The sequence below is a fragment of the Aethalodelphis obliquidens genome, unplaced genomic scaffold (assembly GCF_003676395.1).
Source record: "Aethalodelphis obliquidens isolate GAN/ISIS:26980383/991018 unplaced genomic scaffold, ASM367639v1 scaffold2, whole genome shotgun sequence".
NCBI classification, from domain to species: domain Eukaryota; kingdom Metazoa; phylum Chordata; class Mammalia; order Artiodactyla; family Delphinidae; genus Aethalodelphis; species Aethalodelphis obliquidens.
Window position 1 is genome coordinate 26,405,753 of NW_020837946.1, and position 15,057 is coordinate 26,420,809.

General features: G+C 39.1%; 1 protein-coding gene across 2 annotated transcripts in view; it reads left to right on the plus strand.

The window, feature by feature from the left end:
- Positions 1-2,847: 2,847 nt before the first annotated feature.
- The window catches only part of ACADL (acyl-CoA dehydrogenase long chain), a 38,976-nt gene continuing 26,766 nt past the window's right edge, over positions 2,848-15,057 (plus strand). The window contains exons 1-3 of one of the 2 annotated variants that reach the window (XM_027122447.1): positions 2,848-3,094; positions 7,159-7,314; positions 7,901-8,038. In XM_027122447.1, the coding sequence (XP_026978248.1) occupies positions 3,018-3,094; positions 7,159-7,314; positions 7,901-8,038 (371 nt within the window). In that variant the 5' untranslated portion in view covers positions 2,848-3,017. The remainder of the gene's footprint in view (positions 3,095-7,158; positions 7,315-7,900; positions 8,039-15,057) is intronic. The other variant, XM_027122437.1, reaches the window with a different exon arrangement.

Consider the following 15,057-nt stretch of genomic DNA (forward strand, 5'->3'; position numbering starts at 1 on the left):
GAAAGGTTTATTGTCCTGCTCGGTTTCACCATTCCTGCCCGCAGAGGCACTGCCATCACCTCGACCCCTGGGCCCCAGAAGCTGCTGAGGATGACTGCTATACTACTGCCACATAGGTCAGAGGCTGCACTGAAATCCTAGGCAACTTCACCAAGGCCAGCTTTGATGTCATCTCCAAGATCTACAGTTATCTCACCTCACCACCTCTAGAAAGAGATCCTGTTCTCCAAGTCTCCCTATCAGGAATTCACTGATGTTCTAGCAAAGTGCAGAGGACCCAGAGGACCCAGGCTCCAGCTGTGGCCACCACAGAGTATTTTTATATGAGAAAAGTAAAGTGAATTAAGCCTAATTTAAAAAAAAAATCACTGGTGAGACATGTTAAGAATACAGAACCCTGGACCTCATCATCAGATATTCTGATGCAACAAGTGGTGCTGCTGTAGTGATACTCAGACCACACTGAGGCAGACTGAAGCAGTGTTGTATTATTATCCTCACTTTTCAGAGGCTCAGCAAGACCATGCAGGAAAGGGTCTCATGGCTCCATACTAGCAGGTTACTTGATCAGCTAATTATCATTTTGAAAAACAAGTTTGGTCCCATGAAGCAAGTAAATACCCTGGCACAGACTACTAATGGTTGAGGTGGCTTAAGAAGGCTGGCAAGTCCAGAATTCTAGCAAGTCTACATGGAGTCCTGTGCTTCCCCGGCCAACTAATAATATTCACATGCTTCTGTATGGAAATAAAACTTTCTTTTTTTTAAACTTCTTTATGCTGCGTTCAGTTAGTTCTTGATTTCTAACACAAGTGTCTCTTTCACTTGTACCATTTCAGTCCCTTGATAACTGGCCTCGACTCTTACAATGGCCTTAATGTTTTGCTTTACCTCCTTAGAAATCCACTCAGCAAACTCTTTAGAGTTCAAAAACTTTCACAGATTTCCTATTACCAAAAAACCAAATCCATAAATTTCAAAAGCTCAGACTTCATTAAATTGAAATGTAGATTATTAAACAGTATTTGATGACTTGAGGTAAAAGGAAATGGCAAGACATGAATTCAGATAAAATACTATTGGAGAACTGAACTAAAGGTTTTTATTTGCATACTGAATATATTTTAATTTTTTCCAGGAAGTGGCTACTAATTTTTGCAAGAAAAAAATGATAACGCCACACTTCTTTAAAAGTAGTATTTGCATAGTCATATATATGAAGTAAATCAATCTCCAGTGTTAGAAAATAAACTTCATGGAACAGTATGGAGGTTCCTTTAAAAACTAAAAGCAGAACTGCCATATGATCCAGCAATCCCACTCCTAGGCACATACCCAGAGAAAATCATAATCAGAAGAGATTCGTGCACCCCAACATTCATTGCAGCACTGTTTACAATAGCCAAGACATGGAAGCAACCTAAATGTCCATCGACAGAAGAATGGATAAAGATGATACAGTACATATATACAATAGAATATTACTCAGCCATAAAAAAGAATGAAATAATGCCATTTGCAGCAATATGGATGGACCTAGAGATTATCATACTAAGTGAAGTCAAAGACAAACATCATATGATATCACATATATGTGGAATCTAAAAAAACGGTACAAATGAACTTATTTACGAAAGAAAAATAGAGTCACAGATGTAGAAAACAAACTTACTGGGGGGAAAGGGGAGAGGAAGGATAAATTGGGAGATTGGGATTGATATATACACACTACTATATATAAAATAGATAACTAAAGAGAACCTGCTGTATAGCACAGGGAACTCTACTCAATACTCTGTAATTACCTATACGGGAAATGAATCTAAAAAAAGAATGGACATATATAACTGATTCACTTTGCTATACAGCAGAAACTAACACAACATTGTAAGTCAACTATACTCCAATACAATTTTTTTTAAATGGAGTACAATCTATACAACTTTTGAATTGGTATGTTTTTCACCTGAAACTAATATTGTAAACCAACTATACTTCAATTTAAAAAAATAAAGAACTCCCCCCACAAAAAAAGGAAAAGAAAAGAAACTTCATGTAAGTTTGTGCGTTTGTGTTTGGGTCCATTTTTGAGGCTCCATAGCTTAAACTCGTTCCTCAAAGCGGTTCAGAATTCTGAAAAGAGCAGAGTTACCAGACCCTTATCACTCTGTCATGCAACAACCATTGCAACATCTCTGAGCGTTCCCAAGCAGCATGCCTTGCTCCTTTTCCATACCATATACAGAAAGGTATTCATCCCACTGGAAACATGCAGATCCTACCCAATCAGCGGGTGACAGAAGTCCGTTTGCTCTCTGGCTATAAAAACAGACAAGCAGGGTATATGCCCAGTAGTGGGGTTGCTGGCTCGGATCAGCTCGCTGCTTTGTGACCACCTAGAGGGGTGGGATAGGGAGGGTGGGAGGGACGGAGACGCAAGAGGGAGGGGATATGGGGATATATGTATATGTATGGCTGATTCACTTTGTTATAAAGCAGAAACTAACACACCACTGTAAAGTAGTTATACTCCAATAAAGATGTTAAAACAAACCAGACAAGCAACCCACGCTCAGGGTCAGCTTTCCCTGGCTAACCAGGAAGTCGGCCAGCTGTTCTTGCAGCGACCCTTCTCTTTAATAAACTCTATCTTCCTCACAAAAAAAAAAGAAAAACAGAAAAAAAAAAAAAAAAAGAACAGCTTATATATACAAAAACGCCGCAGGGAAAAGTTGAATCGTTTTGCGTTCAGAATCTTTCCATTGGTAAGATTCTAGAGAGGGGCGTGTCCCAACGCTCGGCGACACGCCACCCGCCGGACCACAGGGGATCGCGGCTCCGGGCTCCGGAAGGGCGCCCAGGGTGCATTTACTAGAGCGGCTGCGCGACGTTTTTCCGGCGGGACTGCACGGAGGAAGGTTCAGGGGACAGTCCGCTGGCCCGGCGCCTGGCCTTGCGCGCTCGGAGTCACCGAGAAGACGAGTCCGTCGCCCCTGCCGCCCCTCGCTGTCCCAGCCATGGCCACACGCCTCCTCTGCAGGGCCCTACGCTTGTGGGGCGGCCGCTGTGCGCCGAGCGTGCCGCCGGCATCGAGGTGAGTGCCCGCCCCGCTTCAGCTGCGCAGGCCGGGAGGCTGCAGGGCAGGGCTGCGACACGCACACCGCTCTTGGGGGCTGGGAACCAGACGGCGCGCGCTCAAGCGGCCGGCTGCATCGGCCCCCGGGACTTGGGCTGAGCTGTTGGGGCGAGAGAGGGTGGGAGAAGGCGCTGGGCCTCGCCCCTTGGCTCCCAGAACCTGGGTCGGACCCACTGGCGCGAGCGCGTGGTCGCCGGCCTAGCAGCTTCAACTTGGTGACAGCCGAAGTCGGGGGGGGGGGGGGGGGCGGGCGTCCCTAAATTCTCCCTCTCTGGCCCCAATCCAACCCGTCTGGTTCTGAGGCCTGTGGTCGGCACCGTGAGTCTGCATTTCGAAGAGTTCCTGCGAGGCGAGGGCGGGGAGTCACCCCTTGGCCACAGTTGCACGAGTTGGAGCTACGACCTTTGGCCCAGTTAGATCTGTGGCAAAAAGGCACCGCCCTATAGTGAACTTGGGAGCTGGTATTCCACCGCCTCCCAGATCTTGAGAAAAGCACTTGCAGCGACGCTGACCTAGAGAAGTGCCATGGAGAAGACATCCTGGAACAGGAAAGACCTGGCGACGGCCCGTTAGACGATGAAATTAACTTGAGATTTAACAAATCCTTTAATTAAGTAAATGCAGAGGAATTAATGGAGAGAGTTTCTAAGTGGCTCAGTGACTATTAAGGTAGTGTTTATAAGATCAAAAGCTTCCTGTACCGTCTGACACCTCAAATACAGTCATTGGATAAACAAGCTGGAAGCACCGAGAATTCCCTATTTAATGAGAGTGACAGGATGGATAAATTAGCTCATGGCGGCCTTATGGTAACTCTAAGATGCTATGGGAGCAGGAAACAAAACTGCTGCTCGTGAGGAGGGCTGCGAAGGCTTCACCGAGGAGTGACTTTACATTCGGATACACATACTTTTCTAAGCTCTTCCCCGAACTTCATAAGACAGTGATGCTCAAATTTTTTGGTATCAGGACTCCTTTGTGCTGTTAAAATTAGAGGACCTCCAAGATCTTTTGTTTATGTGAGTTTTATTTATGGACATTGATGTCAATAGATATCTACAAAACTGGGAAATTTTACAAATATTTAGTTTACATAAAAGTAACTCATTACATGTTAACATAAATAACATCTTTAAGAAAAATAACTTTTCCAAAAAAAAAGTGAGATGAGTGACATTGTTTTACATTTTTGTAGATCCCTTAATGTCTGGCTTAATATTAGACAGTCTGATTTTCATACCTGCTTCTGCATTGTCAATTGTGATGCTTTTTTCGTTGAAGTATAGGAAGAATATTGGAAAAAGGAGGACCTGAGGGACCCTCTGAATAGGTCAGAGACTCTAGTTTTATTATAACAGACTTCTTAAACTTTAATGTGCATATGAATCACTTAGGAATGTTATTAAAGTACAGTCGACCCTTGAACAGCATGTATTTGAATCGCGAGGGTCCACTTACATGGGAATTTTTTTCCATCGTAAATACTCCAGTACTACACAATCCATGGTTGGTTGAATCTGAGGATGCAGAACCGTGCTTTGGAGGAAGCACAAATGTGGAGGGCTGACGGCGGGGTATACATGGATTTTCAACTGCATGGAGGTTGGGCGTCCCTAACCGCTGTGTGTTTCAAGTGTCAAATGTACAGACTGATTTATTTGGCCTGGGATGAGGCCCAAAATTGTTTCTTTATGACCAGCTCCCTACCTGAAGGTGCTGGCAGAGACTGTCTCCCTTTTATAATGTAAATGAGGTTTTAAAAATAATGATAATAATAATAATTAGAGCCTAGCCTGTTAGATGAGTAGCAGTTTAATGCTTTCGGAAAACAATGGACAATTTATTCAGTACAGATTTCCTGGTTTTTATGGGGAGAAAAAGGGCTGATTTATTTTGTATGGGTTCCTTAGTCTTGGCAAAAAATGGATATTCCAACAAACTTACTGCCAAGTGTTTTGATTTTCTTCTCTCTACATGTTCTCTCTTGAACACTTTTGACTGATCTGAAAATCTCTGTTCTTTCTGGCACTTCTTTCACTTTCCTTTCTCTTGGTGTGTTTTACTTAGAAATGTTCCAAAGATTTCTTTAATGTTACATGGGATATAAAATTTTAAGATCCAGGCAGACTTGGATATAAGTTCCACTCTATTATTTACTAATTATGTTGACAAATGATTCAGTGTCTTAGAGCTCCAGTTCCCTAGTCTCAGCACATTTTTTTCCTTGAGGAAAAATCCCAAGTATGGACCAATGTGTGCATTATAAAGAAATTGGAACGAGTCATTTCAATATAGGATGAAGTAGATTTTAGTCTCTTTTACTGTAACATTACAGTGGTGAGCAAGGCCCTTGCTCACTGTTGTATCCCAAGTTACCCGAATGGTTCCTAGTACATATTAGGCACTCAGAAAGTATTTGTTGGCTAAATGAATAAATAAGCTATTAAATGATGATTTGGCTGACAGAGTAGCAAACCAGAAAAACGTGAAGATAAAAGGCAGACCAGGTATAAAAAATGTAATATTGAAAGTTCTCAGCTAAAGGTTACCACTTAAAAGACATTTCAGATTGTATTAACAAATAAAACTCAACTAAAAGTTGTATCTAAAAGATAAGTCTAAAGCAAAATGACACAAAATACATATTAAGTGTATTAATCAGCTCAGGCTTCCATACCCAAATACTATAGACTGGATGGTTTAACAACAGAAATCTATTCCTCATAATTCTAGCGGCTGGATAGTCCAAGATCAAGGTGCTGGCCACTTCATTTGCTGGTGAGAGCTCTCTTCCTGGCTTATAGATGGCCCCCTTCTCCCTATGTCCTCACTAGGCCTTTCCTTGTTGTGTGCACACAGAGCTATATCTCTCTCTTCCCCTTCTTATAATGTAAGCCAAGCCTCTTGGTTTAGGACTCCACACTTATGACCTCATTTAACTGTAATTACCTCCTCAAAGCCATATCTCCAAATACCATTACATTGGGAGTTTGAGCTTCAACATGAATTGGGTTGGAGGAGGAGGCAGGCACAATTCAGTCCATTGCATTAAGGAAAGATATATAAACTGGAAAAAAATAGTACATTTCAGGGGAAAAAAGATTGAAATAGCCTAATTGCCAATAAACAAGACTGGGTCTTTTCTGGACTAAGAAGAAGAAGAGGAAGAGAAAGAAAAGGGAAGGAAAGGACAGGATAGGATCAGATCAGGTCAGGGTCCAACTAAGGAAGAGAGAAACCCAAAACAATATGATGCAAAACAGAAAAACATCTTTTGGCGATATTTATATATATGATAAAAAGTTTCTTTATATGTGAGCTTAAAAATGTACAAAGTGGTACACAGAGTTTCAAAATCTTTTCAGGCGTACCCCCGGCCGGGGCAGGGAGCGATCTGAAGACCATTGAACAAAAGGAACTACAGAGCAGTCTCTTTTTAAGCTTAATATGGGGGGTGGGGGGGGTGCGGGGAGAGGGAAGGTCAGTTTCCAAAGATTTTGAATAATTCTGGACTAATCCCTACAGAGACTGGTGGGTACTTTGATTTTGCTTTACACCCAGATTGTAATGTGGCAATAAAAGTCAACAGAGTTTGCATCCTATACACCTGCCATTTGAAATTGTATGATTCTGGATAAACTATTAATGGGGGGGTTACATTATTTTAAAAATTGTACATTACATGAAAACTTATCAGTATTATTCTATTGTACTATTTGAATTTTACATTATTTAATCGGCATCACCATACAGTACTATGCTATATTCTACTTCAGCTCAAACATGTGATTAGTTCTAGGCATGACATCCTCTTTAGGGATTTGGAAGTAAAGACTGAGTTGAATAAGGGTAAACTGCTTCTTAGTCTCATCCAATCGAGAGAGATCCTAAAGTGCTGCTGCTCAAATTTGAACCAGTTTGTCAAATTGCAGACTCTTTCCTTCATGTTGTTCAGTGACTTTTAATTTGGATGCGAAGAGTAACAATTCACTTAATTTTCTTAATGTATGTATATTTTTAAGATGTTCTCATTCTGGAGGGGAGGAACGTCTAGAAACTCCTTCTGCTAAAAAATTAACAGATATAGGAATTAGAAGAATCTTCTCTTCAGAACATGACATTTTCCGGGAAAGTGTAAGGAAATTTTTTCAAGAAGAAGTGATTCCTCATCACGCAGAGTAAGTCGCACATTTTCTTTGAAAGTAATGCACGTTAGAAGTCCAAGAAGGACCATTTCCTAGAATGCTCTTCGTTGTTGTCTAGAAAAAGTACTGTGTTCAGGGCTTTATTAACATTTTTACCACTCTTCAGTATAATACTGTAAGATTACAGGATTCTTAAACTAGTTCAAAGCTTCTTAAATGAGTTTTAAAATATACAATTAAAAAATATGTTGACCTAATCGACTGCCAGTTTTTTCTCCTGCAAAAAATGGGTTTATGGTCCACAACCATGGTGATCTATGTTCAAGTCGCTGCTCAGCAAGGGAAGGAGAGCACTTTCATAGAGAGGAAAAGGAAGTTGGGAGGGCTAGAGTAAACAAAGAGTCCAGGGCTTTTCAATGACTGAGTCTTTCCTGGGAAAGAGGAATCTTTCTTTTACTTGTTGGGCCCTGCTATTGTCACAGGGTGTGAGAGCACCCCCTTTTTAATTACCTTAAATTAAGGGACCATTCCTGAACAAAATCATTCATAAATTCAAAATGTGGCCATTTAAATAATATGAAAAACATTTTTCTGATTTTAAAATGTTTGTTACTTGCAGATGGGAGAAAGCTGGAGAAGTGAGTAGGGAGCTTTGGGAAAAAGCTGGAAAACAAGGACTGCTTGGTGTCAATATTGCAGAGCGTCATGGTGGCATTGGGGGGGACTTGTACTCGTCAGCTGTTGTTTGGGAGGAGCAGTAAGTATGGAAGCATTTGAAGTTGAGTCTTGTTTCGTCAGTTCACTTTTCTGAGTGATGATTTTAAACTGTTTTCTAATCTTCTTATAAGATTGAAAATCCTCTTTTAAGTTGTTAAAATAGGTGCTTCATTTCTAATTGACCCATGTGTCTGTTTCATACATGAGAACAAATGAAGATTTCAGTTGATAAATGGGCAAAAGATTTGAACCAGCAATTCATCAAAAAAGAAATGAAAATAGGTTTTTTAGATGAAAAAAGTTTATCCTTACTACCAATCAGATGCAAATTAAATTAATCTGGAGGTATCATTTTGAGTACAAAAGTTAGTGAAAATGAAAAATCATAATAACCAGTGCTGACAAGGTGGCAGTGAAAGTGACGCATTCATATACTCTTGGTGATGTTATATATTGGAACAATAAATGCCTTGGAGATTAAAAGCATGGATACATAAAAAGTGAAAGTATTTCTGCTCTTAAATATTGGGTTGGCCAAAAAGTTTGTTTGGTTTTTTTCCATAAGATGGCGCTAGTAGCACTTAGTTGTCTTCAACTTCATTCAAAACAATTTTGTTAGATTATATTGTGACAGCTGTCATATTAACGTGCATTTAAAAAAAGACATTAGGGCTTCCCTGGTGGCGCTGTGGTTGAGAGTCCTCCTGCCGATGCAGGGGACACGGGTTCGTGCCCCGGTCCGGGAAGATCCCACATGCTGTGGAGCGGCTGGGCCCATGAGCCATGGCCGCTGAGCCTGCGCGTCCGGAGCCTATGCTCCGCAACGGGAGAGGCCACAACAGTGAGAGGCCCACGTACCGCAAAAAAAAAAAAAAAAAAAAAAAAGACATTAAAATTGGTGAATTTTTGTGTAGCCATTTTAATATTGAAGGTGGAAGAAAAGAAGCAACATTTTTGGCATATTATGCTTTATTATTTTATGAAAGGTAGAAATGCAACTGAAGCACACAAAAAAAGATTTGTGCAGTGTATGGAGAAGGTGTTGTGACTGATTGAATGTGTCAAAAGTGGTTTGCAAAGTTTTGTACTGGAGATTTCTCGCTGGACGATGCTCCCCGGTTGGATACACCAGTTGAAGTTGATAGTGATCAAATTGAGACATTAGTTGAGAACAATCAATGTTATACCACCTGGGAGATAGCCGACATACTCAAAACATCCAAATCAAGGGTTGAAAATCATTTGCACCAGATAGCCTCATCCACCAGAGGGCAGACAGCAGAAGCAAGAAGAACTACAATCCTGCAGCCTGTGAATCAAAAACCACATTCACAGAAAGATAGACAAGATAAAAAGGCAGAGGGCTATGTACCAGATGAAGGAACAAGATAAAACCCCAGAAAAACAACTAAATGAAGTGGAGATAGGCAACCTTCCAGAAAAAGAATTCAGAATAATGATAGTGAAGATGACCCAGGACCTTGGAAAACCAATGGAGGCAAAGATCGAGGAGATGCAAGAAATGTTTAACAAACACCTAGAAGAATTAAAGAACAAACAAACAGAGATGAACAATACAATAACTGAAATGAAAAATACACTAGAAGGAATCAATAGCAGAATAACTGAGGCAGAATAATGGAAAAGTGACCTGGAAGAAAAAATAGTGGAATTCACTGCTGTGGAACAGAATAAAGAAAAAAGAATGAAAAGAAATGAAGAGAGCTTAAGAGACCTCTGGGACAACATTAAATGCAACAACATTCGCTTTATAGGGGTCCCAGAAGGACAAGAGAGAGAGAAAGGACCCGAGAAAATATTTCAAGAGATTGTAGTTGAAAACTTCCCTAACATGGGAAAAGAAATAGCCACCCAAGTCTAGGAAGCGCAGAGAGTCCCACACAGGATAAACCCAAGGAGAAACATGCCGAGACACATAGTAATCAAATTGGCAAAAATTAAAGACAAAGAAAAATTATTGAAAGCAGCAAACGAAAAATGACAAATAACATACAAGGGAACTCCCATAAGGTTAACAGCTGATTTCTCAGCTGTTAACAAGCCAGAAGGGAGTGGCATGATGTACTTAAAGTGATGAAAGGGAAGAAGCTACAACCAAGATTACTCTACCCAAGGAGTAATCTCATTCAGATTCGATGGAGAAATCAAAAGCTTTACAGACCAGCAAAAGCTAAAAGAATTCAGCACCACCAAACCAGCTCTACAACAAATGCTAAAAGAACTTCTCTGAGTGGGAAACACAAGAGAGGAAAAGGACCTACAAAAACAAACCCCAAACAATTAAGAAAATGGTAATAGGAACATACATATTGATAATTACCTTAAATGTGAATGGGTTAAATGCTCCAACCAAAAGACACAGGCTTACTGAATGGATACAAAAACAAGACCCACTTCAGACCTAGGGACACATACAGACTAAAAGTGAGGGGATGGAAAAAGATATTCCATGCCAATGGAAATCAAAAGAAAGCTGGAGTAGCTATACTCATATCAGATAAAATAGACTTTAAAATAAAGGCTATTACAAGGGACAAAGAAGGACACTACATAATGATCAAGGGATCAATCCAAGAAGAAGATATAACAGTTGTAAATATTTATGCACCCAACATAGGAGCACCTCAATACATAAGGCAACTGCTAAGAGCTCTAAAAGAGGAAATCGATAGTAACACAATAATAGTGGGGGACTTTAACACCTCACTTACACCAATGAACAGATCATCCAAACAGAAAATTAATAAGGAAACACAAGCTGTAAATGACACAATAGACCAGATAGATTTAATTGATATTTATAGGATATTCCATCCAAAAACAGCAGGATTACACTTTCTTCTCAAGTGCGCATGGAACATTCTCCAGGATAGATCACATAGTGGGTCACAAATCAAGCCTCAGTAAATTTAAGAAAATTGAAATCATATCAAGCATCTTTTTTGGCCAAAATGCTATGAAATTAGAAATCAATTACAGGGAAAAAAACTTAAAAAACACAAACACATGGAGGCTAAACAATATATTACTAAATAACCAGGAGATCACTGAAGAAATCAAATAGGAAATCAAAAAATACCTGGAGACAAATGACAATGAAAACATGACGATCCAAAACCTATGGGATGCAGCAAAAGCAGTTCTAAGAGGAAAGCTTGTAGCTATACAAGCCTACCTCAAGAAACAAGAAATATCTCAAATAAACTATCTAACCTTACAGCTAAAGGAACTAGAGAAAGAAGAACAAACAAAACCCAAAGTTAGCAGAAGGAAAGAAATCATAAAGATCAGAGCAGAAATAAATGAAATAGAAACAAAGAAAACAATAGCAAAGATCAATAAAACTAAAAGCTGGTTCTTTGAGAAGATAAACAAAATTGATAAACCATTAGCCAGACTCATCAAGAAAAAGAGGGAGAGGACTCAAATCAATAAAATTAGAAATGAAAAAGGAGAAGTTACAACAGACACCACAGAAATACAAAGCATCCTAAGAGATGCTTTGGCAACTCTGTGCCAATAAAATCGACAACCTGGAAGACATGGAAAATTCTTAGAAAGGTATAACCTTCCAAGACTGAACCAGGAAGAAATAGAAAATATGAACAGACCAATCACAAGTAATGAAATTGAAACTGTGATTAAAAATCTTCCAACAAACAAAAGTCCAGGACCAGATGGCTTCACAGGTGAATTCTATCAAACATTTAGAGAAGAGCTAAGACCCATCCTTCTCAAACTCTTCCAAAAAATTGTAGAGGAAGGAAAACTCCCAAACTCATTCTATGAGGCCACCATCACCCTGATACCAAAACCAGACAAAGATACTACAAAAAAAGAAAATTACAGACCAATATCACTGATGAATATAGATGCAAAAATCCTCAACAAAATACTAGCAAACAGAATCCAACAATACATTAAAAGGATCATACACCATGATCAAGTGGGATTTATCCCAGGGATGCAAGCATTCTTCAATATACGCAAATCAATCCCTGTGATACACCATATTAACAAATTGAAGAATAAAAACCATATGATCATCTCAATAGATGCAGAAAAAGATTTTGACAAAGTTCAACACCCATTTATGATAAAAACTCTCCAGAAAGTGGGCATAGAGGGAACCTACCTCGACATAATAAAGGCCATATAGGACAAACCCACAGCAAACATCATTCTCAATGGTGAAAAACTGAAGGCATTTGCTCTAAGATCAGGAACAAGACAAGGATGTCCACTCTCGCCACTATTATTCAACATAGTTTTGGAAGTCCTAGCCATGGCAATCAGAGAAGAAAAAGAAATTAAAAGAATCCAAATTGGAAAAGAAGAAGTAAAACTGTCACTGTTTGCAGATGTCATGATTCTATTCATGGAGAATCCAAAAGAGGCCGCCAGAAAACTACTAGAGCTAATCACTGAATTTGGTAAAGTAGCAGGATACAAAATTAATGCACAGAAATCTCTTGCATTCCTATACACTAATGATGAAACATCTGAAAGAGAAATTAAGGAAACACTCCCATATACCTTTGCAACAAGAAGAATAAAATACCTAGGAATAAACCTAACTAGGCAGACAAAAGACCTGTATGCAGAAAACTATAAAACACTGATGAAAGAAATTAAAGATGACACCAACCAATGGAGAGATATACCATGTTCGTAGATTGGAAGAATCAATATTGTAAAAATGACTATACTACCCAAAGCAATCTACAGATTCAATGCAATCCCTATCAAATTACCAATGGCATTTTTTACAGAACTAGAACAAAATATCTTAAAATTTGTATGGAGACACAAAAGACCCCGAATAGCCAAAGCGGTCTTTAGGGAACAAAACGGAGCTGGAGGAATCAGACTCCCTGACTTCAGACTATACTACAAAGCTACAGTAATCAAGACAATATGGTAGTGGCACAAAAACAGAAACACAGATCAATGGAACAAGATAGAAAGCCCAGAGATAAACCCCCGCACCTGTGGTCAACTATCTATGACAAAGGAGGCAAGGATATGAAATGGAGAAAAGACAGTCTCTTCAATAAGTGGTGTTGGGAAAACTGGGAAGTTACATGTAAAAGAGTGAAATTAGAACACCACACACAAAAATAAACTCAAAATGGATTAGAGACCTGAATGTAAGACTGGGCACTATAAAACTCTTAGAGGAAAACATAGGAAGAACACTCTTTGACATAAATCACAGCAAGATCTTTTTTGATCCACCTCCTAGAGTAATGGAAATAAAAAACAAAAACAAACAAATGGGACCTAATGAAACTTCAAAGCTTTTGCATAGCAAAGGAAACCATAAACAAGGCGAAAAGACAACCCTCAGAATGGGAGAAAATATTTTCAAATGAATCATCGGACAAAGGATTAATCTCCAAAATATATAAACAGCTCATGCAGCTCAGTATTAAAAAAACAAACAACCCAATCCAAAAAATGGGCAGAAGACCTAAATAGACACTTGTCCAAAGAAGATATACAGATTGCCAAGAAGTACATGAAAAGCTGCTCAATGTCACTAATTATTAGAGAAATGCAAATCAAAACTACAGTGAGGTATCACCTCACACCAGTTAGAATGGGCATCATCAGAAAATCTACAAACAACAAATTCTGGAGAGGGTGTGGAGAAAAGGGAACCGTCTTGCACTATTGGTGGGAATGTCAATTGATACAGCCACTATGGAGAACAGTATGGAGGTTCCTTAAAGAAGTAAAAATAGAATTACCATATGACCCAGCAATCCCACTACTGGGGTGGTGGGATGAATTGGGCGATTGGGATTGACATGTATACACTGATGTGTATAAAATGGACAACTAATAAGAAAAAAAAATACATTAAAGCCGAGTGGAAATGTAAAGAAAATTCCTAGAAAAAAGAAAAATCATTTGCACCAGCTTGCTTATGTTAATCACTTTGATGTCTGGGTTCCACGTAAGTTAAGCAAAAAAAACCTTCTTGACCATATTTCTTCATGTGATTCTCTACCTAGACGTAATGAAAACATTCCGTTTTCAAAACAAATTGTGACAGGCGATGATAAGTGGACACTGTACAATAATGTGGAATGGAACTGATCATGGGGCAAGCGAAATGAACCACCACAAACCACACCAAAGGCCAGTCTTCATCCAAGGAAGGTGATGTTGTGTATATGGTTGGATTGGAAGGGAGTCATCTATTATGAGCTCCTCCTGGAAAACCGAACGATTAATTCCAACAAGTACTGCTCCCAATTAGACCAACTGAAAGCAGCACTTGACAAAAAGTGTCTGGAATTAGTTAAGAGAAAACGCATAATCTTCCATCAGGATAACACAAGACCGTGTGTTTCTTTGATGACCAGGCAGAAACTTTTACAGCTTGGCTGCGAAGTTCTGATTCCTCCACCGTATTCACCAGACATTGCACCTTCGATTTCCATTTATTTAGGTCTTTACAAAATTCTCTTAATGGAAAAAAATTTCAATTCCTTGGAAGACTGTAAAAGGCACCTGGAACAGTTCTTTGCTCAAAAAGATAAAAAGTTTTGGGAAGATGGAATTATGAAGTTGCCTGAAAAATGGCAGAAGGTAATGGAACAAAAGGGTGAATACGTTGTTCAATAGAGTTTATGGTGAAAATGAAAAATTTATCTTTTATTTTTACTTAAAAACCAAAGGAACCTTTTGCCAACCCAATATAAAAAATAATATCTATGTACAAACGTCATTGCCATGTTAGATCATAATCCCCCAGGTTTGGAAGCAATCTAAATGTCCAGCAGTAGGACAATGAAAAAGTATATTGTAGTACATAAGCAGTTTGTAATATTTTGCAGCTATTTATTGTGATAAATTTTGTAAGTACAAAATTTATACCATGACTGCAGTTATATTAGAATACGTATATCCTTATGGCAAAGGTCATTTGCTAAAATGAAAATAGTTACTATGTTAGGGTAATACAGTTATAGGTGATAAATTTTTTAAAATGTTTTGTCTTTTATTTCATTACATACGTGATCATTG